Below are 27,526 nucleotides of genomic sequence, written 5' to 3' on the forward strand. Positions count from 1 at the left end.
TCCACCACCTTTGTTTTTCCCTTTCATAACTGTTGCATGCTAAGGCCAGAGCTCACCCCTAAACAAAGGCAAAGAAAATAGAGAAACAATTAAAAGTCGGCGGAAGCAATTAAGGTGAACAGAAAAAACAACAACTTGGGGCACAGTGAAGTGAATAAGATTGCGTAGTGGAGTATATAAGTGATTGATTGATGGATTGATAGTTTATTGTTGCAGGTAAACTAAAGAAGATTGATGATTGATTGATTGATTGATTAATAGTTTATTGTTGCAAGTAAACAACAAAGCATACCAAGAAGGACCAATTAAAGAAGTGAAACAAAGCGAAACAGCTCAAAAGAAGAAGAAGAAGAAGAAGAAGAAGAAGAAGAAGAATGTCAAAAGAAGAAGAAGAAGTGGAAGAAGAAGAAGAAGAATGTCAAAAGAAGAAGAAGAAGAAGAAGAAGAAGAAGAAGAATGTCAAAAGAAGAAGAAGAATGTCGAAAGAAGAAGAAGAAGAAGTGGAAGAAGAAGAAGAAGAATGTCAAAAGAAGAAGAAGAAGAAGAAGAAGAAGAATGTCAAAAGAAGAAGAAGAAGAAAAAAAAGAAGAAGAAGAATGTCAAAAGAAGAAGAAGAAGAAGAAAACGAAGAAGAAGAATGTCAAAAAATAAGGAAAACACGTGACCACCTCCCAGACCAAGACCAAGGCACCACCACAACAACAACAAAGTCCCTCCAACATCCTAAATAGTGGCCCTTTTTGCCCTTCACCGCCTTCCACGTCCACAAGAACACGGCAATCATCTAAATATAACCCGGACAGCTCAGTAAGATCTTGTCCCTTACTCCAAAGGCACTCTACTAAGCTCTGTAGGGGCAGTGATTAGCGGACTTTTTTTCATCATTATTATTTTCTTAAGGGCAGTGATTAGTGGTCATTTTTTCCTCATTATTATCTTTTTTTTTTTGCCCCTGAGCTATCTTGTGCCCTTTACTGGTAGGTGATAACTGCAGTAATCAAGCTACATTTTTACTCCTCTTTTTCAGGTCAGAGGCTATGCTGGTAAAGTCTTAAGAACCCCCCTGAGATGGATGCCTCCCTGGGCTCACCTCACTCCTTCTACCCCGGCACTCATTCAGCAGGTTATATCTTTGGGAAATCTTAGAATGTCAAATCTGATGTCATTCCGTTTAGTTATACGTATACAGATACCATTAAAAAAAGTGCAAGTCATTATGTGTTTGAGAATGATTGCATGCCATTTTGTTAGAGTAATTATGGTAAATCTTAGGAATAGCGGCTCCTAGTGGGTGCGCGTTTAGGGCGCGGTGTGGTGGTAATCACAAAATTTCTAGGACATATGACGGGGTTTTGACAAGCGGACAGGTGTGTTTATCTCACAAGGGGTGTATTTTTCCACGCTGGCCTCATGATTTCTTCCAAGTCAATGGGCGATGAGACTGCGAGCTCCGGGGTGAAGAAAGGGAAGAGCCCGCGCTGAAAAATACACCCCTTGTGACATAAACACGCCTGTCCGCTTGTCAAAACCCCATCGTACGTGCTAAAAATGTTGTAATTACCACCACACTGTGCCCTAAACGTGCACCCGCTAGGAGCCCCTATTCCTAAGATTTACCGTAATTATCATTGAAAGAGCAAGACTGACAGATATGCAATGTTGGTGTTCACAGTTGGAGCAATGGCGGAGGTGGCTGCTTTGAACCGTTCTGACCTTGAAGACTTGCTGGCCTGTGATGATAAGTTGACAGAGTTTGTCCTTGCTCTGCCCCAGCTAGCAGCTGCTAGGAATCAATGCGACCAGTTAGCAGCCCAAAATGAAGCCGTTGCAAGTAAGAAAGTAGTGTGATCTAATACGATTAAAAGTCAGGCTTCCAGCATAAGGATATTTCTATATAATTTTCAATTAATCACTTGAAAATCTTACTTATTTAAACCATGTGGCAGTTACTGTATGCTTACCATGAGTAATTTTTTATTGAAGCCAGTTCCTTTGTGTCAGTATAATTACCTGATTTTCAGACTTCAGGAAGTGTAGTAAATTTTATCCATATCTCCCCCCTAAGGGTCCTTACAAATGACCTTCAACTTGCTTACTGTGACCTTTATTTACTATGGTTCTCCATATAATTTACATACCTTGAAAATATCATGTTATGTTGTGTATTTAATTGTGGATAAGGTTTTTAAACAATGCCATTATTTGTCAGGTTCATAATAAAAGAAGCTGTCAAAAAATGTGCATGATATCCCACATAGATCAGATAGCAGTTTGCCATATGAAGGTGAGGGTTGATAGTGAGCTAATCTGTGATAATGAAAGACATTCTATAATCTGTGATATTGAAAAGACATTCTGTGTTTTCAGCGGCCAACCTGGAGCGTAGCAGTGATTATGAGCGTAGCCGTGATGCCGTGATCAGGAAAGTGGAAGAGCTGAACACCTTGCGAGCCAGATTTGAAGAACTGACAGTGGCTCAGCAGGCGGCATCAGAAAAGTTGGCTCCTTCAAATATCCAGGTGATTTTATTGCTAAATAGTATTCAGTTATATGCTTGTAACATTGTCTTTAGTGCAAGGTCTTTTTACTCCAAGGCATTTTATTATGCAGAAATCAACAAAAGAGTTCCCCTTTTGGCTTGGCGTCATAGGGTGGGTGAGGCATCGCACCTTGTAGTATATGCGCCCATTGACTGATTGATTGATATATTTAGCAAAGGGTTATGTTATATGTCTAGATGAATATATTTTAAAGGTGTTTAATGATACTCAGATTTTGCCTGTAAAGTTTGATTTTTTTGTTTGATGTTCAAGAAATAAATATTTTATCTGTGTCTTTAAATTACTAATCATGTCTTTTTGTTGCTGTGACAGGAGAGTTTGCTCATCCATGCTGTTCAGTCTGAAGAAGAGAGTGAGAAGATAGCGGAGAGTTTTCTGAGGAAGAGCATAGATGTAGACACTTTCCTTGGACAGTATTTAGAGAAACGAATAGTAAGTTTTATAATTTGATTTCATAACTCTCTTGTGTTCTTCTTTCACTTACTGCATTCAAGGTAAAATTTTGTGCTGCCTCATTTAAAAAAGAATCCATTGAACACTGCTTATTTTCTAAACAATCATTCAGCACCTCACACACACCTTTGGCTTTCCTGACTTTTTTACCCATCACTTAACCATGTCCTGCTGTCATCTAAAATTTCTTGTATCCTATCCTATCCTTAACTACTCAAGATGAAATAGCATAGTTCTCTTTTTCTGCAGGAAACACACCTGAAGAAATTTAAAGGTGATAGACTTGGGGCACAGCTACAGGAACTCCATAAGGCTGGTTTCTGAGTTGGTCCTTAGAACATGGCTCAGAAGTACCAAGTGTTGAGAGGAGCAACTTGATGGCTGTTAGGAAAAGAATATCAACCTGATGCTGTCACTTCTCACATAATATTGCTTCATTGGATATATTTTGTAAGACATTCAATACAGGTAGATAATATACATTTATATTTGTAGTTTTGTTCTATATTTTGCAGTATATTTAGTACCATGATAACTATGTAATATACAAGGGGAGATAAGATGAAACATCCTTTAGACTTCCCTGACTCATCTTCAAAATATGCAGTAGTTATTAACTTATCATCGAAATTTTCCACTCCTTCCAGACCCAGATTTTTCCTCTTTTTATCTATCTACTTACGTAGTTGATGACAGAAAGAAGTATTTTAGTTACAAATTAAGAGTATTGGTTTATTCAAAGTCTATTTCAGATGATGCTTATTTTCTGCACTATAGTGTGTTTCATCTCAGGTGTGAGTGTTTTCATGTGCTATTATTTCAGTTGAGTGTATGCATCTGTATCTATATTTCCATTTACTTGTCTTAGACTGAAATTATTTGTTTATGAGAGGTATTGTTATGTGATAAAGATAGGAACTTTAATGAAACAGCAACTTATCAGTTGGTATTGTTTTGAAGTGATTATATTTGGTGATAATCTATGTAGTTATAAAAATAATGTATATGAATATATTTAGAAAACTTTTGCAAAAGAAGTGGAAAAGTCAAGGGTGAAAGTAGAGAGACTTAACATCCAAACAGACATGAGTAGGCCAGTGTAGAGAATAGGCAGGATGGTGGTGATGTGGGGAAGAAAACGAGGAGATCTTTACTAGATTTGGGGAGGGAAAGAGAACATTGATACAAGTTTTGCTTGGTGTGTGTCGAGAGAGAGAGAGAGAGAGAGAGAGTATATATATATATATATATATATATATATATATATATATATATATATATATATATATATATATATATATATATATATATATATATATATATATATATATGACAGTGACTCAGGTTTAACTTAAGAAGTGGGTGTTTACAGTTTCTACTATATTATTATATACTATTTAGTCCTGGCCATGACTGGCTTGCTCACAAGGTACAGATGTTTTGATAATTATGCATGGATCTTGTGTCTTATGAAGTTTGTGCAAGCACTTGAGTTGTGGCAGAAGTCACATTCAGCACATACTACATACTTACAGGCTTGCAACTGTTGGCCCCTAAGTCACAGCAGCTTTTAGCCAGTATGGAGACTGTTGTTTTATCACTCCAACAAGCGCTGCCTAGTCCTCAGACTTTTAAGGTAATTTTATTATTATTATTTTTATTATTATTTTTATTATTATTATTATTATTATTATTATTATTATTATTATTATTATTATTATTATTATTATTATTATTATTATTATTATTATTATTATTATTATTATTATTATTATTATTATTATTATTATTATTATTATTATTATTATTATTATTATTATTATTATTATTATTATTATTACTGTTGTATGCCACCAGAATATCTTGTATTTCTCTAAGGCTTCCCAACCCAGCCTCATCTCCAGGAGACGACAATGACTATTTTTTCACAGCACTGAGTTGATGACGAGTACTATAATCATATCATATGGTTGTATTTGTCATCAGCCTTGTCCTGTGGTGGCTCTTGGTGCCCTGATAAGGGTCTTGAGTCAGACCCTTTGAGAGTAACATCTCTCCCCTCCCCCCCCCTCCTCTGATGAATCCATACTCTCCATTTGCTTTGACCATCTTATTATAATCTACTGCTCTATCCTCCCTAGTAGTGTATCATCCTTCCCTACATTTCTGTGTCTTTTCAATACATCACTGTCTCTTTTCTTTTACTTTACCTTCTGACCATAGTGCCATTTGGCCTCTGATGCCTGGCACGTTTTATTCCCCATGATCTCAGTCACTCACCTCCACATTCTTGCATCATGCACCCCTTCACCTGGGCATTTTCAATATCAGTAGGATTAGAAATCTAGTTTCCTTGTGTTTTGGCACATATTCCTCTTATTTGATCCTCTTGTTGACTGGGTGGCTCACCTTGGTAAAATATTGTAGTATTTTTTATATCTAATATTTTAGATCATATAAATCAGATGAGAAGACACTGTGGAAGGAATAAGGCATTCAAATAAAAAGTAAATAAAAAATGAACACTTTATTTACAAAGTTGCTTAAGACACACAACTCACATATCCTCCACTTGTGCTCAGAGGGAGCACCTACTTACACCTGGCTGAGGGGAGAGGTTAATAAATAGTTGGAAGTAGAGAAGGGACACCTATTCAGCACATCACTCTTGGGTAACATTGTGCCATAAGAAGGTGGTTTGCGAAGGTCAGGGCACACTCACACCCACCCTTATGTAGCCTGTCAGGCTGATAGTTGGGAGATAATTAGAGTGAATATACATTCGTCAAAATAAGAAAAAAAAGCCCTTATACCTCTTTGGCCGTGAGATGTGTTCCGAGTTTTTCAATGGAATTACTCTTTGCTCTTTTTTTTATCTTTAACGTACACACTGCAGTCAGGCTACAAAAGTTTGTCAGTGTGTAATGTAGTTCACACTAGAGTCAGGCTGCAGCAGTGTAGTGGATGTCTGGAGGAGCCTCACCCATTGTGTCATGAACCAAGCTTTGAAATGATGGACCCTTTTGCTCAGAGCAGAGCTTATATAAACTAAACACATAATAGAAATGAAAAAGTCCAATAAATCCATTTCCCCTTCTTTTTCCCCTTACACCTTCCTTTGTCTAGGATATGCAAATTCATTTCATAGACAGAAAAAGGACAAAGCACAAACTCTGATTATGTTGTCCATCACAAAAGCATGTTACAGGAGATAGAGAGCAGCATGTGGCAGAGAGAAGATAGCAAACTTTCAGTTTGCTGATGCATTTTCATTGATAAATAAAGCTGTAATCTAACTGTTTTTTGCTTTGGTAACACTAAGGCTTCTGATGTGGTATCCAGTCATTGCAACATAATGTACATTATGTAATTTTAAAGTCATAGGTGTACACAGAGTTCCTCAGTGGAGGGTGTTATGCGTATCAAACGCAGAGTCTTTTATGTCCGGGTTCAGCAATATCTGCAGCATTAATTTAATTAATTGCACCAAAGAATGTTGCTTATATATTGGGAGACTGAATAAGGAAGAGCTTGCATACAGTGCATCAACAACTAGCACAGAAAGATTTGTAAAGTCAGGAAATCTTCAAGCAATTATTGATAAATGATTTCTACTGGAGATTATCCCTTGATCTCTGCTCCCTCAGAGAGCTGGATCTTGAGAGTACTTCAGCCATTCCCACCAGACAAAGTGAACGATACAAAAGCCATAAAGTAACAACAAAGAAACCGCACCTTGACAGCAGTCGGTGCGGGTGACTGTCCAACAGAGGGTGGAGGGCTTTGCACGCTTGTGTACACAAGCCTCAGAGCAGCCTCCTGCCCTCTGTTGACCAAATGATATGTGACTTCCTTGGTTGGTCACTGTACTGCCAATGAGAATGGAAGAGAAAGAGAAGTCAAAGGGATCTAGTTCATAGGAATGATAAGGTCTGACCACACGCTGGACTCTACTCATGATTGCCACCCTGTATCCTCCTGCAGAGAACTCTAGAGCACGTTAGCTGATCTATGGGCATTGCTGGGGCCTCACACACCACACCCCATCTCCCTTGTTCAAGGGAAACATTACCCATGTCTTGTCACCAGAAAAATCTTTGCCCAAATCTGACACCTCAGCCTGCCAGGCAGATGAGCAGATTACTTGTCCATTGCACCATGTGTGTGTTTGTCTATATACATATTTATCTACATTTATTAATGCTTTGAAATAATAAATAAATTATATTCAAGTTTCTATGATGAGTAACGAGTTTTGAGTGTTTCACAAACTTTTGTAAGTTGCTTGTCAAACTTCACATGCAATATCACCCATGTGGAGCCTGCGAAGGGCAGCACAGTCCTCGTGCTGTCTGGATTATGAGAAATCGTCTGCACCAGACATTTCATATTTATAAAGCCTGTAAATTTTTCATATTTTGTGTATCCTTTGATGGGCAGTAAAGCAACATTAAAAAATATGGAATGAATTGAAGTTAAAAAAGTTTAGGCTAAGATTGATTATATTAATATGTTGATATCTCTGACTTGATCAACTGCTCTAATGTTGTCATATATGTATTCTACTAACCTTCAAACCTCCCAGAAATCAATAGGAAAGAGTGTCGAGATCAAAACAACTACGAAAATAGGCTTGAAATGTGTGTGGGAACTTGCGCAGCCGTTGGTGGCAAAGCCCATAAGTAGGCTGGTTAGATACGTTAGGTTAGATTAAGTCAGGTCGTTAGGTTAGGTTCGGTCAGGTCAAGTCAGGCTGGGTAAGGTTAAGTTGGGTCGGGTTAGGTTAGGGTTAGATTAAGTTTGATTGGATTTGTGTAGTTCATTATTTTACGATAGTAAAATGTGTGATATGCTTCGCTCTGCGCCATTGTCGTCACTAGCGGCGGAGGTTACGTCAGTGAGGCACAGGTTGTCACTGTCCGCGACCGCGCGGGTTCCCCTCACACATAAATATGGTTATTTCACAGTCTCTTTGATCTCAACACTCTTCTCTGTTGATTTCCGGAAGGTGTGAAGGTTAATAAAATACATATATGATAACAGAGGAGCAGTTGGTTAAGGGGGAATATCAAAGTTTATTCACTGAAGAATATGAAAGTGTGAACCAAAAAGTATTAAAGGGATGGAACAGCTGGAAACATTTTCTGGGTAAAAGCGTTGTGCAGGGTAAGCCCAGGCTGGCAGGCGGTGCAGGCAGAGCGAGGCAGCAGTGACGGGGAGCGCAAAGAAAGGGCGACAGATCATGGGGTGGGAAGAAGTGAGTTAGTGGCAGAAGTAACAGCAGCAGCCAGGTAACATTGATAATAAATAACTTAATAAGGCCTGGTGACAATGAACAAATAAAAATCAACAGGAGGCAGATTGAGTCATTAAGAGCGAAGGGCCGGCCACCCAACCCCTGGGACTGGCTAGTGGCTACTACGCTATACAGAACGGTCCTAGAGGAGTACACAAGGGCGGGGTGTAGTGTTTGCTACCCAAGTTTAACCCTAACGAGATAAAGGAGAGCGAAAAAATAGTAATGGTAGTTAAAGCATTCGTAACTTGAGATTTTTGTCCCAGATTTGTACATTTGTATAAAAATATATATAGCACTCAAAGAAAAAAGCTTTCTCTGTATTAACTTGGCACCGCCTAGCACCGTGCGGGAGGCAGCGGCTCCCTGGCCCCGGCGGGCGCCACCTCGCGCCCCGCCTCCCGCCGCGCACGCCCCTTCCGCGAGCAGCGCCCGTGGACTTCTGTCGCACTTGTAGACCACTCCTGATTACCCGATATCCGATAAGCATATACATATGCATGTATATATATATATATATATATATATATATATATATATATATATATATATATATATATATATATATATATATATATATCGTGCGCCACCTTTGACTGTCACGATGGATCGTGACGATTTGTTGAGTTTGTGGCAGCGGCTGGTGACGGCTCCGTGGCGGTGGTGCACCGCTGCCTCGAGGTGTGGCTGTGTTCAGAACCAGTAGAGGTCCTTGGCCCCGTCTTGAGGTACTCCCGTCTCCAGTCCTGTGTGACATGGTGTGTACATTATTATTCAAGCTCAGGACGGGGGTGACAAGAAGGAAGTCATGGATTTGGCCATCATTTGGGACACAACTTGTGATGAGATGTATTCATTCATTCATTTATTCATTTACTTTTTAGGCAGTAATAGCGTGCAATGAGAAGGGTTCTTGACGGTGAATGGCTCGTGCTCTCAGCCGAAACCAGTCACTGCTGCTTTTTTGTTCAGTATTACTTTAGATCAAGAACAGTGAAAAGACTAACACATGAGAAAATTAATTTCGAAAGAAAACAAGATGGCAAAAAAACGTTTAGTTTTCTAACAAAAAATGGGATGCTTTAGTTGTTTGTAAACTTTGCAATTAAAATTTTGAAACCCTACATTAGATTTTTATCAGAGGCATGATACAAAAAAAAAAAAAAGATTGGATCTCTCTCTCTCTCTCTCTCTCTCTCTCTCTCTCTCTCTCTCTCTCTCTCTCTCTCTCTCTCTCTCTCTCTCTCACACACACACACACACACTCACCCGCCACGCCGGGGTAGTGGGGGGCAGCGGGGTAGTTGGAGTCGAGGCCGTGGGTGAACTCCGGCCCGGGGAAGTGGTCGTGGTAGCGGGCACCCCACCCCTCCGGCTTGCCCATGCCCATCTGGAGGGAGAGAATGGGAATGACAGAGTGACTTTAGCACGGAACCGTTCTATTACCATTTTGCTCTAATTTCTTTTTCACATTATTAGCATCTTTCGCCCTTAGATTTTGGACAGTGAGCAAATTGGGTAATCTAACCATTCCCTATTTACTTGATTGTGGCGCAGTAATGGAACCTAATATGGGGTAGCTGTATACATAAGCGCCGTTGAGATATGTGTTGCTGTTTAACCTTAACTTGACTCATGGGATGCTAGGCTTTGTAGTACACGAATACCGGGGTGAGGAGATCAGAAAATATTAAAGTCAGTATTCTCAGACACCTCCGCCTCTCACATCAACTATTTCCAAGGGCCGAAAATGAGACCGATCGGGTTTTAATGAGTGTTCTTTTACGTTCATGGTACAAAAGAATGGCCACACTACCACCAGGGTCATAAAACTACACATGGAAATACCCAGAAATCCTACGAAAGCCTTGTCAGATGTATGTGCTTGGGTGCCGAAATGTTCAAGAATATGACACTAAGAAATACCAGGTTGAGGAGTCTCTCTGTCATTACCTGCGAGCCGACGGGGGTGACACCTGGGAGACGGGGCAGGTGGTGGGGCTGGAGGGACAGGGAAGGGTACTGGTGGTGGTGGTGGTGGTAGGCCCGTGAGGATGATGGCACGCTGGACATGGCCGCTTGGTACATGTCATGGGCCATACTGCGGTGACCGTATGCCTGTGGAGAGGAGAGAGAGGATGGTGATACGTGTGGTGGTGGTGATGATGATGGTGGTGGTGGTGATTTGTTTTCAGTAAAGGGGACATATTGGTACCTGGGTTAATGTTGTGGAGTCCTTTGGCTGATTTTCGAAATATATTAGTCTTTATCTGTAATTAAGTAGATGATTTGTCCTTTTTTAACCCGTTTTTCAAGACGTGTTTAGTTGGCTCTCTTGATTTTTTAGAGACCACGTTTTACGACCAAGTTTGTAATATGTCAAACTAACTACACAAATCCAACTGTTCTAGTTAACTCTGTCTCAAAAATGTAACCAAAAAGCTAATTCCGTCCTAAGATTGGAATAAAAAAGTCAAACCAGCCACTTCGATGTTGATGCTAGCAATAATACCTGCGAGGAGAGGGAATAGGCAGCCCAGGGGTCGTGTGCTGACGCCTGCAGGGGGTGAGGGAGGCCGCCGGGGTGGTAAGGGTCGTACAGCTCCCCAGGCGACGACCCAAGTTGCCCCGCCAGGCTCGGAGGTCTTGACGATGAGGAGGACGAGGAGGAGGACGACGAGGACGGTGCCTGGTAGTGGCTATTCCAGAACGATGGAGGAAAGTTTCTCGCCGTCATTGGGGACGAGGCTGAAAGGGTGAGAAAGTTACTGGTGTTATCAAACCTTCAAGTTCTTGTTACGACTATTTTTTAAGACCAGAGGGGAGCTACGTAGGCTCGTCATGCGTGATTTTCCTGTTCATATCGCGGAAGCCTTGCAAAACCTTCAAGTTCTTGTTACGACTATTTTTTAAGACCAGAGGGGAGCTACGTAGGCTTGTCATGCGTGATTTTCCTGTTCATATCGCGGAAGCCTTGCAAAACTACCCCCGGGATCATGAAACCACCAAAGTAAACCTCAACAACTCCCGCGTGATCCTTTTGTAAATAGATGTGCTAAGGTTCCGAATCCTTGTTAGAGCAGTGAGTTGTGTGCCTGGGTCCATATATTCTTAAACGTATCGGGCTCCCATTACGAGTATTTCCCAAAACTACCGAAAAGATTAATCTGGTTTGTATAGATGTTATTTTTTCCATTCAAGATGCAGAAGCTGTGTAAAACCATCACCAGCATCACAAAACAGTCCATGGTAATCCCAAGAACTTCACCGAGAGGCTTTTCAAACAGGCATGACAGTGGTGACGATACATTAGAGAATACAAGTCTTATAAATGTTTCCCTAGACCAGCTTCCTTTGCTGTAAATATAACAAAACAAAAATCAGTTTCCATTTTCCTTCCACTCCTCTCTCTTTCTTCCCTCCCTCCCTCCCCTCCCTCCTTCCTTCCACACAGTTCCCTCCTTTCTCGCCTGATTTATTTGCGCCAGATGGAGAGCCTTCCTCCTCCCCTCCCTCTTTCCCTATTACGGCCACCTGAAGGAAGAGGAAAAGGGAGAGAGAGGGAGGGAGGGAGGAAAGGGAGAGAGGAGACCGGGTGAGCCACGAACTTAAGTGATTTGGAGATGGGGGGAAAGGGAAACAAAAGGAAGAGTGAAATGGAGATAAAAGGAGGAGCGTGAGGAGGAGGAGGAGGAGGAGGAGAGGAAAAGGGTGTTGAAGGAGAGGAGAGTTATTGGGGTTGACTTCAGCGGCGGCGGTGATGGTGGTGTGGCAGTGATAATATAGGCACTGGTGATGGTGATGGTAGTGACTATAGATATGGAGATGATGGTGATAATGGTGATGATGATGATGATGGTTGTGATGGTGGTTATGGTGCACTTTTTTTTTTTTTTTCATATCCTACCTACTCCATACCAACACACACACACACACACACACACACACACACACACACACACACACACACACACACACACACACACACACACACACACAATTGCTCGTAATGTGGTATGGCGGGGTATGCTTCAGTGGTTTTACGAGTTGTGGTGAATACGAGTGTTGCCGAAATATGTTCACAAAAAAGTTAGGACTTGTCGCTTTGTCTAACCGGCCCTAGCATTCCTGACACACACACACACACACACACACACACACACACACACACACACACACACACACACACACGCCGGACATATAACTAATCAAGAAAAGAAATACATGCTAAGGAGACTCGTTATCAGTACTATTTTATTTTATTTTATGTTGTGTTTTTGTTATTGTTATCGTTATTATTATGTCTGTTTATCTATCTATCTATCTTCTCTCTCTCTCTCTCTCTCTCTCTCTCTCTCTCTCTCTCTCTCTCTCTCTCTCTCTCTCTCTCTCTCTCTCTCTCTCTCTCTCTCTCTCTCTCTCTCTCTCTCTCTCTCTCTCTCTCTCATTAATTTTCTCCTTCATTTTCCTCGTAGCATTTTATATCGTGTTATTTTCTTATCTTTTTCCATAAGGTGATTTTTTTTTTTTTTAGATTTTTTGTTGATTTTCCTTTCCTCTTTCGTTCTCCAATTGTTTTCTTCTCTTTGTTATTTGTGATATTCTTGATGGTTACCCTTAATTAATGTCTAGTTTTCCTTCTCGTGGTTACTGGATTTTTCCTCCATAACGTATCATATTTAAAGTCGCCAATCAACTCTTTATTCTTTTACTAATCTATTTTTTTTTATTTATTTATCCAGGCTGGCATTTGGGATCACTTTATTTTGATTCCCTTTTTTCTTTCATTTCAGCTGTCATTCGTTTTTTCTAACTTCAGTCTAACTCAAACAATAATTTTTGCCATAATTGCGTCATACCCCTCTTTTTTCCCCTTAACTATTTCCCTTTTTTTTTCGATTTTGCATTCCACTTGAGTCCACGATACCCTGATTTCCTCTTTTTCCTTCTCATTGTAGCTGCCACACACGTTAGCTCTCATTTCCCTTCTCCTCTCGGTCCAATTCAGGTGATCACTCTTTCCTTGACATCTTTTCCTCCCAGTCGTATCCTCGGGGTTGCGTGTCACCCTCTCTCGCCCTGGGCTGGTCTGCTGGGTCGCCTCGCAGGGTAGGGGGCATCGGGTGTGTTGGTACGCCTGGCTTTCATTTTTATTACCCATTGTGTGCTCGTTCTTCACTCACTCCCAAGGCAGGTTCCTCCGTGTCAGGGCTTTCTAACCTGGGTCACTTCGGGTCATTCTCCGTCACACTGTATCCCTTTTTAGAGCTACTTGTCTCTCTCTTTGCCACTGGGTCACTTTTGGTCATTCTTCGCTATGGTACGGTAATTTTACTACAATGATATTCTTCTACTGTATCTCCTGGTCTATGTGTCACTTCGGGTCATTCTTTGTCACATTGGATCCCTCGGAGTACTAAGCGATCTAAGACTACATACAGAGAATTGACTGCCGAGGTAACGTTGTCCCTATAATTGATTCCTTAAAACTATCCAATCTCAATCTGTTTACCGTTTCTCCCATTTCTTTTCGGTTTGACTCCTCTTCGTCTCTCTCTACTTCTTCCTTTCTATTTCATTATTCCTCTTATTGTCAGTTCTCGAATCTCCTTTTTTTCTCATTATGTCTTCCGAGATTCCATGTTACCTCTTTCCTTCTTGTATCTTTTTCAACTTTTTTAATCCTTCTTACGTCTCCTCTGCCCCCTGATATCCTTTTCCTTTTGTTTCCTCCTCTTTACCCTGGCTATCAACGGTGAGCTTTAACAACGCTTTCACCTCCGTCTTTTCTCCTTTCTTTCTCCTCAGACCATCAATACACTTTAATTCCCTTTCACGACATCCCCTTGACCTTTAGCCTATTCCTACCCTCGTGTTGTCCTTTGCTCTCCTTTTCTCTCCTCATTACATCCTTTCCGCTACTGTTACAGCCTTCCATCACTCCTTTTCTTCCCTCATTTTATCGGTTCTCTCCATTTTAACTTTACTCCTTTTCCTCTCCTTCTCTCTCCATCTCTTCTTTCTTCTGTCTTCGTGTCTCATCCTCACCCGATACTGTTTTCCTCTTCTTTCCTCTTTTCTTTCCCATCTTCGTTTTGTCTTCAGGCTTATGCAGTTCTTCCTCTTTCCCATGACCTCCAAAATTTATGCTTCCTTTCCTTCTTCTTTTCTCAGGTTCACTTCTCCTCCTCCTCCTCCTCGTCGTCGTCCTCCTCCTCCTCCTTGGCCACCGCTAGCACGCGTAGAAGGTTTAAAAAATGAGGAACTCTTAATCATCTCATGCCACGTCTTATCCTCCCATCACATAATCCTCGTCCACTTTCCCTTCGTCTTCGCCTCTCTCACTTCCATCTCCAAGCTTCTTCCTCTTTCTCCTCCTCCTCCTGTGTTCGTTTCTCCTCGCTCTTATTAACAAACCTTCCTCTTCCCTCCCCTTGTCTCTCATTCTCCTGTTTTTCATTCCTGTATCTGTCTTGTCATAATCCAGTTTCTCTTTCTTCTTTTTCTTCCTTCTTCTCTTCCTCCTCTTTTATCTTTTCTTTGCTTGTCTTCCACTCTTTTCTCAGATCTTCTTTTCTCCACCCCTCCTCCTCTTTCTACTCCTCTTCGTCTCCTCTTTGTTACTTGTTTTCTTTTTTTTCCAATCCTCTTTCTCTCCACTCCTCCTCCTCCTTCTACTCCTCTCCCTTCTCCAATTCTTCCTCGCCATCCTCCTCTTTCTCCTCCTTTTCGTCTCCACTTTACCACTTGTCTCCTCTCTTACCAGACCTCCGCCTCCTCCTCCTCCTCCTCCTCCTTTTCGTCTCCCTCTTCTCTTTTCCGGGACCATCTTCTCCCATCCCTTCTTCCTCGCCCTCCTCCTCCCCTTCTCCCTCTCCTCCCCCTTCACCAGTATAACATTCCGCGGTGTCCGGAGGCAGTGTTACCAGCCCGGGCCATCACTGGGGGCCGCTTGACGTTATTAGCCCAGATATTGAGATTAAGAGTTGGCAGTCTTGGCCGCGAGGGAAGACAATGGTAGGGAATGGAAGGGAAGAGATGCTACACAGAAAGCTCTCCTTCTCTTCCTCTCTCTCTTGTTTTTTCTCTCTCTCTCTCTCTGCTTGTTGTTTCTCGATTTCCGTCTTTGTCTTTAGTTCTTTTGTTTCTTCTCTCTGCTTGTTGTTTTTCTTGGTCTTTTTGTCTTTTTTGTCTTCTTGTGTCTCTGTGTCTTTGTCTGTCTTCGTGTCTCTTTTATCTCTGTTTGAATGTCTGTCTTTCTCTGTTTTTTTTTTCTTTTCTTCCTCTCTCTTTATGTTGTCGGCATTGGTATTTCATTCTTCTGCTCTTCCTCTTACTTCCATTAACTGTTCTCCTGCTCTTCTTCTTCTTCCTCCTCCTCCTCCTCCTCGTCTTCCTCCTCCTCGTTATTTTCGTTCCTCACCCATCGACTTCTTTATTTTCATCCTTGTCCAATAATTAAATTCTCCTAGTCTCCTTCTCTTCCACTTCTTCCTTCTTCACCTCCTCCTCCTCCTCCTCCTCCTCCTCCTCTCGTCCTCCATAACTCCACTTATTTTTTTTGTCTCCTGGAATACGTGCATGCATTTTCTTCAGCTCCTCCTCCTCCTCCTCCTCCTCTTCCTCCTCCTCCTCCTCCTCAGCTTCCCGTTGCCTCCAGCTCAGGTCACTACAGTTTATCATTGAACATAAATAACGATTCACAAGCTCATTATGGTTAGAATACTCTGTTATTTTCCTTTATTTTCTTCTTGTTTTTACTCTTTTATTTTGGTTATTTTCTCTTTTTTTTGTCGTCTTTGTTCATTCCTCTCTTTAGTATTTCGTCTCGTTTCCTTTCTTTTATTTTATTTTCTGTTTTGTACCGTAACTTTTTTTTTATTAGTGTTATTATTTGCATTTCCAGTTTATTATTTTTCGCCTCGTTTTCTTATTTTTCGTTTTTTCCCTTTTATTTTTCATTGTCTTCTTCATTATTTATTTTGCATCATCAACTTTTATCTCGTTCATATTTGCGTTTCTAGTTTATTTTCTCTGGCGTCTCGTTTTCTTCTTCTTTTCTCCCCAGTTTCTTTTTTGTCTTCTTTCTTTTTTTTACTTTTTCTTTTTTTAGTACCTTGTCGTTTCGCTCATAATTCAACGTATTCCAACCCTCTCGTTATGTCGTAAGTTCTCTTCTTGTTTTCGTCCTTGTTTTATCGCTCCTCCCCCTCCTCCTCTACCTCCTCCTCCTCCTCTTCCTCCTCCTCCTCCTCCTCCTCATTACTATTTATTACACGAGTTCTCCATTAATTTGTTGACCTTAGTGGAGGTGAGACGTTTGTCCTTGGCAGGTGAAGGTATTTGCTCCGCTTTACCTGCCTAACCGAACACCTGTTGGCTCATTAAGGGGAAAGGTAAGGAGTGCAGGTGAGGGGGTGGGAGCTGAGGTGATGATGGGAAGGAGGTGCAAGAGAGAGGGAAGGTGATGGGGATGAGGGTGAGGGAAACATGTGTGTGTGTGTGTGTGTGTGTGTGTGTGTGTGTGTGTGTGTGTGTGTGCAGATGTAGATGAACAGCTGCACATCAGGCAAACGATCTCATTCAGAAAAACACACACACACACACACACACACACACATACACTGTAAAAAAAAAAAAAGAGAGAGAGAGAGAGAGAGAGAGAGAGAGAGAGAGAGAGAGAGAGAGAGAACATGATAGACAAGATAAAACGAACACACGACAAATTTCACACAAACAGACAGACACGGACGGACAGAACACGCCCTTGGCAAACACACACACACACACACACACACACACACACACACACACGCACACACACACACACACACACACACACACACACCACCTCTGGATCTCCCGACATATGGCTGACGACACCAAGGGAAAAATGATCCTGGTTCACGCCTCAGTGATCTCCAGGTATAAATATATATAAATACATTCTCTCTCTCTCTCTCTCTCTCTCTCTCTCTCTCTCTCTCTCTCTCTCTCTCTCTCTCTCTCTCTCTCTCTCTCTCGATCTGAGAGAGAGAGAGAGAGAGGTTCAAAGTGGCCACAACGCTTAGCTGAACGTGAGAATATTTTTCTCTCTCTCTCTCTCTCTCTCTCTCTCTCTCTCTCTCTCTCTCTCTCTCTCTCTCTCTCTCTCTCTCTCTCTCTCTCTCTCTCCCTCCCCTCCCGCTTCCCTCCTTTCTTCCCTCCCTCCCTCCTTTCCTCCTCTCCTCCTGACACTATGAATCCCTTTCTCACGTGTTCTCTCTCTCTCTCTCTCTCTCTCTCTCTCTCTCTCTCTCTCTCTCTCTCTCTCTCTCTCTCTCTGAAATGTCTTTGTTTTGCTTGATTTTGATTATGAAAGAGGTTGTTTTTCCTTAATTTCCTAGTTTTTTTATTATTTTTATTTACGTACTCTGCCTATTTTTTTATTTTTTTTTACATGACCTCTTCCTCGTTATTCTGATATCGTTCGTCATTTTTTTGTCGTTTTTTTTTATCTCTCTGAGTTCGGATATCACCTAAACTTTACATCTCTTATTATTTCTTTTTATCCTTACGAGTTTTGTTTTAGTTTATCTCCAATTCTTCTGCTTTTCCTCCTTCTTCTTCTTCTTCTTGTTTGTGTTGCTGTTGTTGCTCCTGTTTTTTTTTTAATTCTTGTCAATTTTGTATTAGTATCACCACGATCAAATTATGTACTACAGAAACCATAACACCAACCCTCCTTTAAATCCATTTCCACGCATATCAATTCGCCAAAAGGACCAATACTCGATTTTGCAAACATTCATAACGGTACGTCTTTGATTTTGTCTCTTGCATTTTGTTTCGGGACTGGAAGGTGGGGAGGAGACGGGTTGGGCAGATGTAAGGGGGGTAGGTGGGGAGGAAAGTGAGGAGGTGTGCGTGATGGCGGGCGGGGAGGTGGGTGGGTGGGTGGGTGGGGAGGAGAACTGGGGAGCGGGCGGGAAGACGGGCGGACGGGCTGGAAAGATGGCAGGGACGTGGGCATGAAGGAGACGGAGATAGACAGATAAAGAGAGAGGGAGAGCGAGAGGGAGAGAGCTAATGGCTAAGGGTCCTTTCTACTTGGTTTTCTATCTCCTTTTCTTCATATCTTTCCTTTTCTAACTTCTATTTTTACTCTCACACTTTGTCTTTCCCTCTTTTTTGCTCATCTTCAACTTCCTAATGTTCATCTCCTTCGTTTTCTTGCATCCTCTCGTCTTCGTCCCTGTCTTTCCTCTGGTGGGGTCACTAATGTAAATCTCTCTGACTAACCCAACGCAATCTTCCCTCGGCGATGCTCTTTAGTATGGGCGTGATAAGGGAAGCGTTTAGTCCTATAAGAATTAACACGTGCTTGCTTACTGCTTGGGGCGCCTTCGTTTCCTTTTGTGACACTCAGGAGCGAAGAAAAGTAGAAAAAAAGAAGACAGAGGTTAAGGGTTTGTGGTTTTATTTGATTTTCTAAGCAATGCAAAAGAAAATAAAGTCCAAAATATAAGACGGACATATCTATTTTTTTTTTGTGTGTGTGCGTGTGTATGTGTGTGTGTGTGTGTACGAACAAGGTCCGTTCCTATGCTGCAAGTTTGCGTACATATATAGCCATGTGCGTGTGCGTGTGTGTGCGTGTGCGTGTGCGTTTTCTCCTAACATCAATATGCAAGCTGTGTGTACCTATGTTCCGTGTACCGTGTAGCTCAGGTGTACCGTGGGGGGGAGGAGGAGAAGGTGGAGGAGAAGGAGGGAAAGGGTACGACGGGAGGGGAGGAGGAGGAAGGAATGGTAGGGAGGGGGGTGGAGGGTGGAGGGGGGGAGAGTCATTACCCAGAACACTGCAAAAACCAGCCTCCACACAATTAGCAGAGAACGAGTAGGAATCTGATCTTCTCTACTTCTCTGCTCTTGCCTCCTCCTCCTCCTCCTCCTTCTTCTTGTTCTTCTTCTTTCATTTTCTTCTTCTCCTCCTTTTTATCTCCTTGGTTTCCGTCAACTTGTCTTCTGATCTTCTCTTTCTTCTCTGCTATCTCCTCCTCCTCCTCCTCCTTGTTCTTCTTCTCTCTCTCTCTTCTACTTCTCCTTTTCATCTTCTTGGTTTCCATGTTCTTCTCTCTCCTGCCTACTTCTTTCTTTTTCTCTCCTTTTTTTCATATCTTTCCTTTTTTTATCTTCTCTTTTTACTCTCATATTTCATTTTTCCCTCCTTATTCTCATCTTCAACTTTCTATTCTTCCTCTTTTTCTCCTTCTTCTTGGTCTTTCTCATTTTCATCCTTGTCTTCGTTCTTCTCTTTATTCTCTCCTGTGTCCATCTCTTCGTTACTCAAATTTCCCTTCTAGTGTCATCCTCATTTACCATCTTGTTCTTTTCACGTCTTTTTTCATCTTGTCTCTCTCGCCTCGGTATTCCGTCTTTCCTTTTCTTCTTTTCCTTTACCATTCACGTCCATCCCTCCTTCTGTTCCTTCAATCTCTTTTCATCCTCTACCTGACCTTTCTTTCCTCTCCGCCTCGCTACCTTCGTCTACCTTCGTCTTTCTCCACCTTGTATGTACACTCATGCCCGTCTTTCCTTCTTCTACTTCTCCTCTCTCTTCTCATCCTCTACCTCAACTTTCCTTCCTCTCCGCCTCGTTACCTTCATCTCCCTCCCCTACTCCTTCTCGTCCCTCCCAACCAGCATCACCGTAAGCACCTCAAGAGTCAATGTTCTTCCGTCGCTCCAAAACACTCATTTCTTAGTACGTGTCGACCTGCGCTTCCTTGCCACTTCTTCGCGGCTTTGTTTTCTTCCATGTCCACCTTGCCTGCTAGTTTTTCCACGGATTTCTTTCCTTCTCGGGGTGTGGCTCTTCCTCCCAGCATCACTTTTATCACTTTATATATTTTGTGCCTCGCCTCCAGCGCCTACTACCCGCTGTACTTATATCATTACGCCTGCCCCTGTTGTTGTTGTTAGTGTTTTTGTTTTTGTTGATGGTATTTTTTTGTGTTGGTATTAGTTTCACTGTTGCTGCTGCGGCTTCTACTTTTTTTTCTCTTTTTTTTTGTCGTCACTTCCGTTACTACTACTACTACTACTACTACTACTGCTACTACTACTACTACTACTACTATTATTATTACTGGTACCACGTAATTATTCTACGTTACATAATTATCAGTATACAAAATTTACTCATGTCTTTTTTTTCTAATCTTAGTCGCGTTCCTATTTTTCTCTTCTGTGGATCTCGTTAATTTATTACTCTTTCTTCTTTTTCTCTTTTCCTCTCTTCTCTTCTCTTCTCTCCTCTTCCCTTCTCTTCTCTTGTCTTGTCTTGTCTTCTCTTCTCTTTTCTTCTTTTCTTTTCTCTTCTCTCCTCTTCTCTTTTCTTCTCTACATTTCCCTTCCCTTCTCTTCTCTTCTCTTCTCTTCTCTTCTCTTTTCTTCTCTTCTCTACATTTCCCTTCCCTTCTCTTCATCTCTCTTCTCTTCTCTTCTCTTCTCTTCTCTTCTCTCTTCTCATCTGCGTGCTGGGTATCTTGGAGGTGCCTACGGGCGTGTTGGGTGACTGCCTTTCAAGTTATTTAGTCACCTCGGCTATTATTATTATTATTATTATTATTATTATTATTATTATTATTATTATTATTATTATTATTATTATCGTCATTGTCACTTGCTCATCGTGTTGTAGTTGCCGTTGTTGTGTTTTGTTTGTTATCGCCTTTTTTGTGTATTGATTCTATTTTCTATCTCTTCTTCCTTCATTAAATAAGTATGGACTGCAATGGAGGTTTGGGAGGGAATGTTGAAGGGGAAGGAAGTGGGGGTAAGGGAGGAAGGAGGGCGGAAGGAAAGAAAAAGTATATTGAATCCCCTTTTTCTGTTTCATTTCACTAACAAAAAAGTAGAAAGTGTACTAAAGGGTATTGATGGAAGGCTGAAGGGTAAGGAAGTGGAGGGAAGTCTATGTAGGTGGGGGAAGGGAGGAAGGAGGGCGGGAGGGACAACGAAGTATACCGAGTCCCCTTCCTGTCTCCTTTTCCTTAACAAATAAATCTAGAGTGTATTTGAGGGTTTGGGATGGAAGGTGAGAGGGGAAGGAAGTGGAAGGAAAGTCTATGTGGGTGGGGGAAGGGAGGAAGGAGGGCGGGCTGGACGACGAAGTGTTGGGGAGGGAGGCGGGTGGCGGGCGAGGGGCAGAGGCAGAGAAGTCGCGGTCTGATTCCTCGTTCATGGCAGGAGGTGGCGGGTTGATGGAGTGGAACACGGTGGGGCCTCCGGAGCTTAAGCACACACACACACACACACACACACACACAGGTCCCGACACGATTGTTTAGCTCGCCGACAGAAAGAAGTAAGCCGTATCACTTCACGAACAAGCGCACTTTAGCCTTGTTCAGAAGTCGTTTATGATAGGCCACTCTGCATATTGAGGGGGTGTGAAATATTATACGTGTGTCAAACTGTCAAACTACCCGCCACCAACCAGCGCCACCTGTTGGGCTGATTACGATTTGCAGGTTATGTTTGCCATCTGAGACCCGCTTCCATTACGCCGCTAAATTGTACCTCCTTTGTTTGTTTTGATATTAATGGAAAGATTCAATACAATGAGACTATATAAATGAGCAATATTTGTCATTGTCATTAATTTTGTGGGGTTGCTGAGAGTCCCGCATGATGGCAGCACCAGTGTACCACCTTTCTTAGATGTGCGATGATCATTTTAAAATACGATATTTAGGACACTTTTGGGAACGTTGATTTATCCTTTCCACTCGCAAAAACAACAACAATAATTAACGGTTGGAACAATATGCATAAATGAATATAGTTATTTGTGGTGGTGCGACAGTTTTGGGGTTGAAACCGGCAAATACAATGTGCCGAGTACGACAATCTAGTGAGGGTGTACTGCTTGTCTTGTCCTTATCAGCTCAGTTCAAATTATAACAGTCAACATGGCGGCCGGATGTGTTCGTGTTTGACCATCGGGTGTGTGAGTGCGTTTCTCAGTGCTGCGGAACTATACACAGCTTGCCATGGTGCCTGCTACTCTACATAACACACGACGAGCCCAACGAGCCACCCTGGATACTGAAAAATAGGTAAGACGGCCATATATCCGCCTCCACCCCACTGCATCTCTCCCCCACCCACCCTCAGCCACTCCGACACGGGCATACACCTTCAATATCTCCTCAAAACGCACTGAATCTCCAGGGTCTGACATACCAAACGCCATAGGAATAAGTGCTTTTTCATTTCTACAACTCCTCATGCTGTCTCTGTCCGTTGTCGTATGGCTCCTCTTCCATCTATAGCCAAACACCTCTTTGGATTCTTTTTGGGAGCAGCGAGTAGCGGGCTTTTTTCTTATTATTGTTTATTTTTTTTGTGCCCTTGAGGTGTCTCCTTTGTTGTAAAAAAAAAAGCATTCATAATCACGTGTAGGATGTCATTATTGCATCACGGGGGTTACTGAATGACACTGATGACTTCTGGATCACTAGTTCCGATATTTCAACACTTCATGGTTCTTAACTATTGTGTGGGCGGGTTTGAAATACAGAGGCACATGTCCCCTCCTTTTCCATTCGGCATTTCTATAAGTAGAGAGGAGTGGGTAAGCATTGATATTGGCGTGAAGGATGTCATGTACCAATATTTCACGGGAGTTACTAAATGACACACTGATGACTCGTGGATTACAAGAGTCCCTTTCATAAGGTTCATAAGGCTGCCCAGTGCTGTTATAGGGCGAGGGGGAGGTACAGAGATAAGTGTCCGTGGGGAGCCGTGAGCGTTAACGTAAACTTGTAAAGGAAGTGAAGGGATGGGAAGCGGGAGCGGGTAGTGTTCGGGGCTTCGGGCAGCTCAGACTCGGATTCGGCCGGAGCGTGAGATGAACCACCGCGGGATGAATGGTAAGGAGGAGGAAGGTTCTCGAGTATTAATTTCTGTGGTGGCCTCGGGGGTTCAGGTGGCCAGTGAGTAGCTGTTGGAGGTGTGTCATTCACGTGGTTGTAAGTATCTGATGAGAATGAATGGACATGCAGAACTTTACGTGTTTTGAAGCTATTTTTTGGATGAAGCTATGAGTGTCCATGGCGCATTGTACACGTTTCTGGGTGGATAGAAACTCAAATAGACACAGTAGTTTCTTAATTTTTTTGTATATGAATGTTGCTGGGTTGGAAAAATATACACGACGGCTTTATTGTTTTTTTGTTGATGGTGATCTCATTTGTTAATTCATGTTGAAAATTCCTTTTTTGTGTCATGCTCGGGTGGCCTTATTTTCCTTTGTCACAGGTTATACTACGCGCTTTGTATCACACACACACACACACACACACACACACACACACACACACACACAGGTGAAAGGGGTCCGTGTAGCGAGGAAAAAAGTCACCCGGTTACCTGACCGTGTTAGTCGCCGCTACCTGGCAGTGAGGCGTGACTCGGTAAGCCTGGCCGCGGGGGTCTGGGCAGCGCCGGGGCGTGGCAGGAAGTCCACGGAGGAGAGATTATAGAAAAAAAGTGATAAACAACCGTAAGAAAAGCAATCGGTATTATGCAAAGGTGACATTGTGACACTGCGCTAGACTTTCATATTTTCTTTTGGCTAATAGTGTGGGTTTAGATGCTCTCTCTCTCTCTCTCTCTCTCTCTCTCTCTCTCTCTCTCTCTCTCTCTCTCTCTCTCTCTCTCTCTCTCTCTCATTCTTTCTTTTCTCATTCATTCTTTTTCTTTTTTTTCAATTTCTTTCTCTCCCTATCGTGGTTTGTGTTTCTTTTTCTTTATTTTCCTCCTTCATTCTTTCTTTTTCTTTCTTTCTTTCTTTCTCTTTATTGTGGTTTGTGTGTTCCTTTTTCTTTCTTTTCTTCTTTCTTTCTTTCTTTCTTTCTCTCTTTCTCTTTCTTTCTCTCTATTGTGGTTTGTGTGTGTTTCTTTCTCTTCCTTTTTCTTTCTTTCTTTCTCTCTTTCTTTCTTTCTTTCTTTCTTTCTTTCTTTCTTTCTTTCTTTCTTTCTCTTTCTCTTTCTTTCTCTCTATTGTGGTTTGTGTTTGTGTGTGTGTGTGTGTGTGTGAGCTGCTTGGCCCAGCAGTCGTGGTGTCATCGCAGGATCAGGATGCATTCTGGCGTGACGCTAACACGAACACGAACAGGTTACTGGTGCTGCTGCTGGTGCTGATAGTGTGTGTGTGTGTGTGTGTGTGTGTGTGTGTTTCTGAGAGAGGGTTGTAGCGCAGGATACACACACACACACACACACACACACACACACACACACACACCATTGGCTGTTTATGAATGGGCGTGAAGGACGTTGGCTCACATTTGAGAGAGAGAGAGAGAGAGAGAGAGAGAGAGAGAGAGAGAATATATAAGAGGAAAGTCAAAAGAAAGACTTATGCAACGCTATCATCCATGTTACAACCTCTATTCTTACACATCAGTTCTCTCTCTCTCTCTCTCTCTCTCTCTCTCTCTCTCTCTCTCTCTCTCTCTCTCTCTCTCTGTGCGTGTATATGTATGAGAGGAGCAGGAGGAAGAAGAGGAAGAGGAGGAGAAGGAAGAGGCAGCGAACAGTCTTTGTGAATGAACTGGGGTAACATAATCTCTGCTTAGACTAACAGAGCTCCAGTTACCCTTTCTTTCCCCTTCCTCCCGCTCGTAACGCCGGCAACGCTGTGGAACTCTAATGTTTTGTCCCATAACCTGAGACGCGGCGCCCTGTAGTTATATGAACGTCGAGGGCTGGCTGGCTGGGAGGTGGAGGGGAGGGGAGAGGACCTTAGCGGGTGGGGCATCGGGGTTTTGGCTACACTGAGGCTGGAGGCTGAGGCAGGATTCGTTTTGTTAGTCTTAATGGTGGTTATGCTTGTCGCTGTTGTGGTTAGTGGTAGTACTGTGGTGGTAGGGGTTGTGGTATTACTAGGACGTCGGGGTTCTGGCTACACTGAGGCTGGAGGCTGAGGCAGGATTCGTGTTGTTCGTCTTATGCTTGTCGTTGTTGTGGTTAGTGGTAGTACTGTGTTGATAGGGGTTGTGGTATTACTCTGATATAAGTAAACAAACTGAGGAAAGGAGAACGATAAGGGAGAGAAGTTTAAGAGTAGTCAGTTAATTGCTGTTAGTTGGTAGATAGTAAGAGTTATAGCATCAGAAGTGGTAGTAGTAGTAGTAGTAGTAGTAGTAGTAGTAGTAGTAGTAGTAGTGTGAGCAGTAACAGTAGGAGTGGCAGTTGTATGATGAATTAAGGATAGCAGACGTAGCATCAACAGTGAAAAAACAAAAAAAAAACATTAACACCTTCACCAACAACCATAACAGCTGCAACTTTCATTTCACCATCATCACCATCCCCATAACCACCTACATCAGCATCATCACATCAGCAATAACAACTACAATCACTGAAACAATAACAAAGACGACAGTACCAACAACAGCCGTAGCATTAGCAGTAGTAGCAGTAGGGTCCAAAAACCAGCAATAAAAACGGAAGTAGCGTCAGCAGTAGCAGCAGTATCATCATTATCATCAGTAGGGGCAGGAGTAGCCAGGGGTGGAGGTGGTGACGGTAGCGGGGGCGTGGAGGGGACAGTAGCGGGGCACCCCAGCGGTGTATCATGTGCGGGGCTTTGACACCTCGCCCTCTAATTTATGGCTGCCCATGTGCCTCCCTCTCTCTCTCTCTTCCTCCCTCACTCACGCTTTCCCCTCCCTGAGTCCCTTCCTCCCTTCCCTCCTTCTTTCCCTCCTTCAGTCCCTTCTTTTCTACTCTTTCTATGGTACTTCCGCTGTTTCTCTCACCTTTTCTTTATTATTTTCTATTCTTTTCAGTCTCACGCTTTCCCCTCCCTTCCTCCCTTCCCTCCTTCTTTCCCTCCTTCAGTCCCTTCTTTTCTACTCTTTCTATAGTACTTCTGCTGTTTCTCTCACTTTTTCTTTATTCTTTTATTTTATTTTCAGTTTCTCGTATGCCTTCTTCTCCCTCTCTCACTCTCTCACTCTATCCTTTCCATCTCCTTCTTTCCCTCCTTCAGTCCCTTCTTTTCTACCCTTTCTATAGTACTTTCGTTGTTTCTTTCACCTTTTTCTTTATTCTTTTATTTTCTTTTAGTTTCTCGTATACCTTCTTCTCCCTCCCTCCCTCCCTCACTCTATCCCCTCCATCTCCATCCCTTTTCCCCCTCCATCTCTCTCCCTTCTTCCCCTCCTTCTGCCTCCCCCTCTCAGTTCTATCTTCCTTTCTTTTCTACTTCGTTTCTATTCTCTGTTTCTCGTTCCCCTTTATATATTCTTTCATTCACTCGTTTTAATTCCTTATTCTTCTATTATTGTCCTTCCTTCCATGTTTGTTTTCTTGTTCCTTCTTCTCTATCTGCTCCTCTTTCTCCCCCTCCTCCTCCTCTTCCTCCTTCTCCCCCTCCTTTTACCAATCTTCTCATCTTCTCATTCATTGTCCTTATCTCCTTCCTTCTGTATTTTTTTTTGTGTTTCCTTTCTTTCTTTGTTATGGTCTCTTTATCGCTTTCTTTATCACCCTCTCAGATTATGTTCTTATCTTCTCGTTTCACTGTCTTTTGTTAGCTCTTTGATATGTTTTTTTCTTTTTTTTCTTCCTCTCATTTGTCATTCGTTGCTTCTTCTCCTCTTAAAAATAATCTTCGTAAGTCTTTCGTTTTTATTTATCTTCCGTCCCTCGAGTTCTTTCATAATTTTTTTTCATTAATTTTTCCTTCTTAATCACTTTTCGTTTTTTGATATATTTCTTTCTTCTTCTTCCTTCTTCTTTCTTTTTCTTCCTCTTAAAAAAATAGTTTTCATAAGGTTTTCTCTTTTTTTTTATATAATTTTCCGTCTCGTGCTACTTATTTTTTTTCTTTTTCATTTTTTTTCTCTTCACCTTTCGTTTTATAATATGTTGTTTTTTTCTTTTTTTTCTCTCACTTGGCATTCGTAGTTTCATTTTTTCATCTTAAAAATAATCCTAATAATTTTACGTTTTTTTATTAGTTTTTCTTCCCTCGAGTTTCTTATTTTTTCTTTCTTCATTTCCTTTCATTAATTTTTCCTTCTAGTCACCTTTCGTTTTTTCGAGGGGGAGGAGAAGGAGAGAGGAGAGGAGAAGGAGGAGGAGGAGGAGGAGGAGGAGAGAGAGGAGGAAGAGGAGGTTGGTTAGCCACATATAAATCATCAACAAA

The 27,526-nt window shown here is 42.1% G+C and overlaps 2 protein-coding genes across 2 annotated transcripts in view; one reads left to right on the top strand and one right to left on the bottom strand.

Moving 5' to 3' along the window:
- The first annotated feature begins 640 nt into the window (after positions 1-640).
- Positions 641-3,473, top strand: LOC126997744 (vacuolar protein sorting-associated protein 37A-like). Its single transcript, XM_050858981.1, has 6 exons — positions 641-807; positions 1,028-1,123; positions 1,673-1,831; positions 2,368-2,519; positions 2,874-2,993; positions 3,264-3,473. Exons 2-6 carry the CDS (start codon positions 1,069-1,071, stop codon positions 3,336-3,338), a joined length of 561 nt encoding a protein of 186 aa, XP_050714938.1. The 5' UTR covers positions 641-807; positions 1,028-1,068; the 3' UTR covers positions 3,339-3,473.
- Positions 3,474-5,526: 2,053 nt separating this feature from the next.
- LOC126997503 (protein vestigial-like) overlaps positions 5,527-27,526 on the bottom strand; it is a 56,588-nt gene continuing 34,588 nt past the window's right edge. Inside the window, exons 4-7 of the mRNA XM_050858627.1 lie at positions 10,823-11,058; positions 10,264-10,428; positions 9,580-9,700; positions 5,527-9,056 (exon numbers count right to left, since the gene is read on the bottom strand). Of these exons, the coding sequence (XP_050714584.1) occupies positions 9,004-9,056; positions 9,580-9,700; positions 10,264-10,428; positions 10,823-11,058 (575 nt within the window). The 3' untranslated portion in view covers positions 5,527-9,003. The remainder of the gene's footprint in view (positions 9,057-9,579; positions 9,701-10,263; positions 10,429-10,822; positions 11,059-27,526) is intronic.

Source organism: Eriocheir sinensis, chromosome 12 (genome assembly GCF_024679095.1).
Source record: "Eriocheir sinensis breed Jianghai 21 chromosome 12, ASM2467909v1, whole genome shotgun sequence".
Lineage (NCBI taxonomy): Eukaryota > Metazoa > Arthropoda > Malacostraca > Decapoda > Varunidae > Eriocheir > Eriocheir sinensis.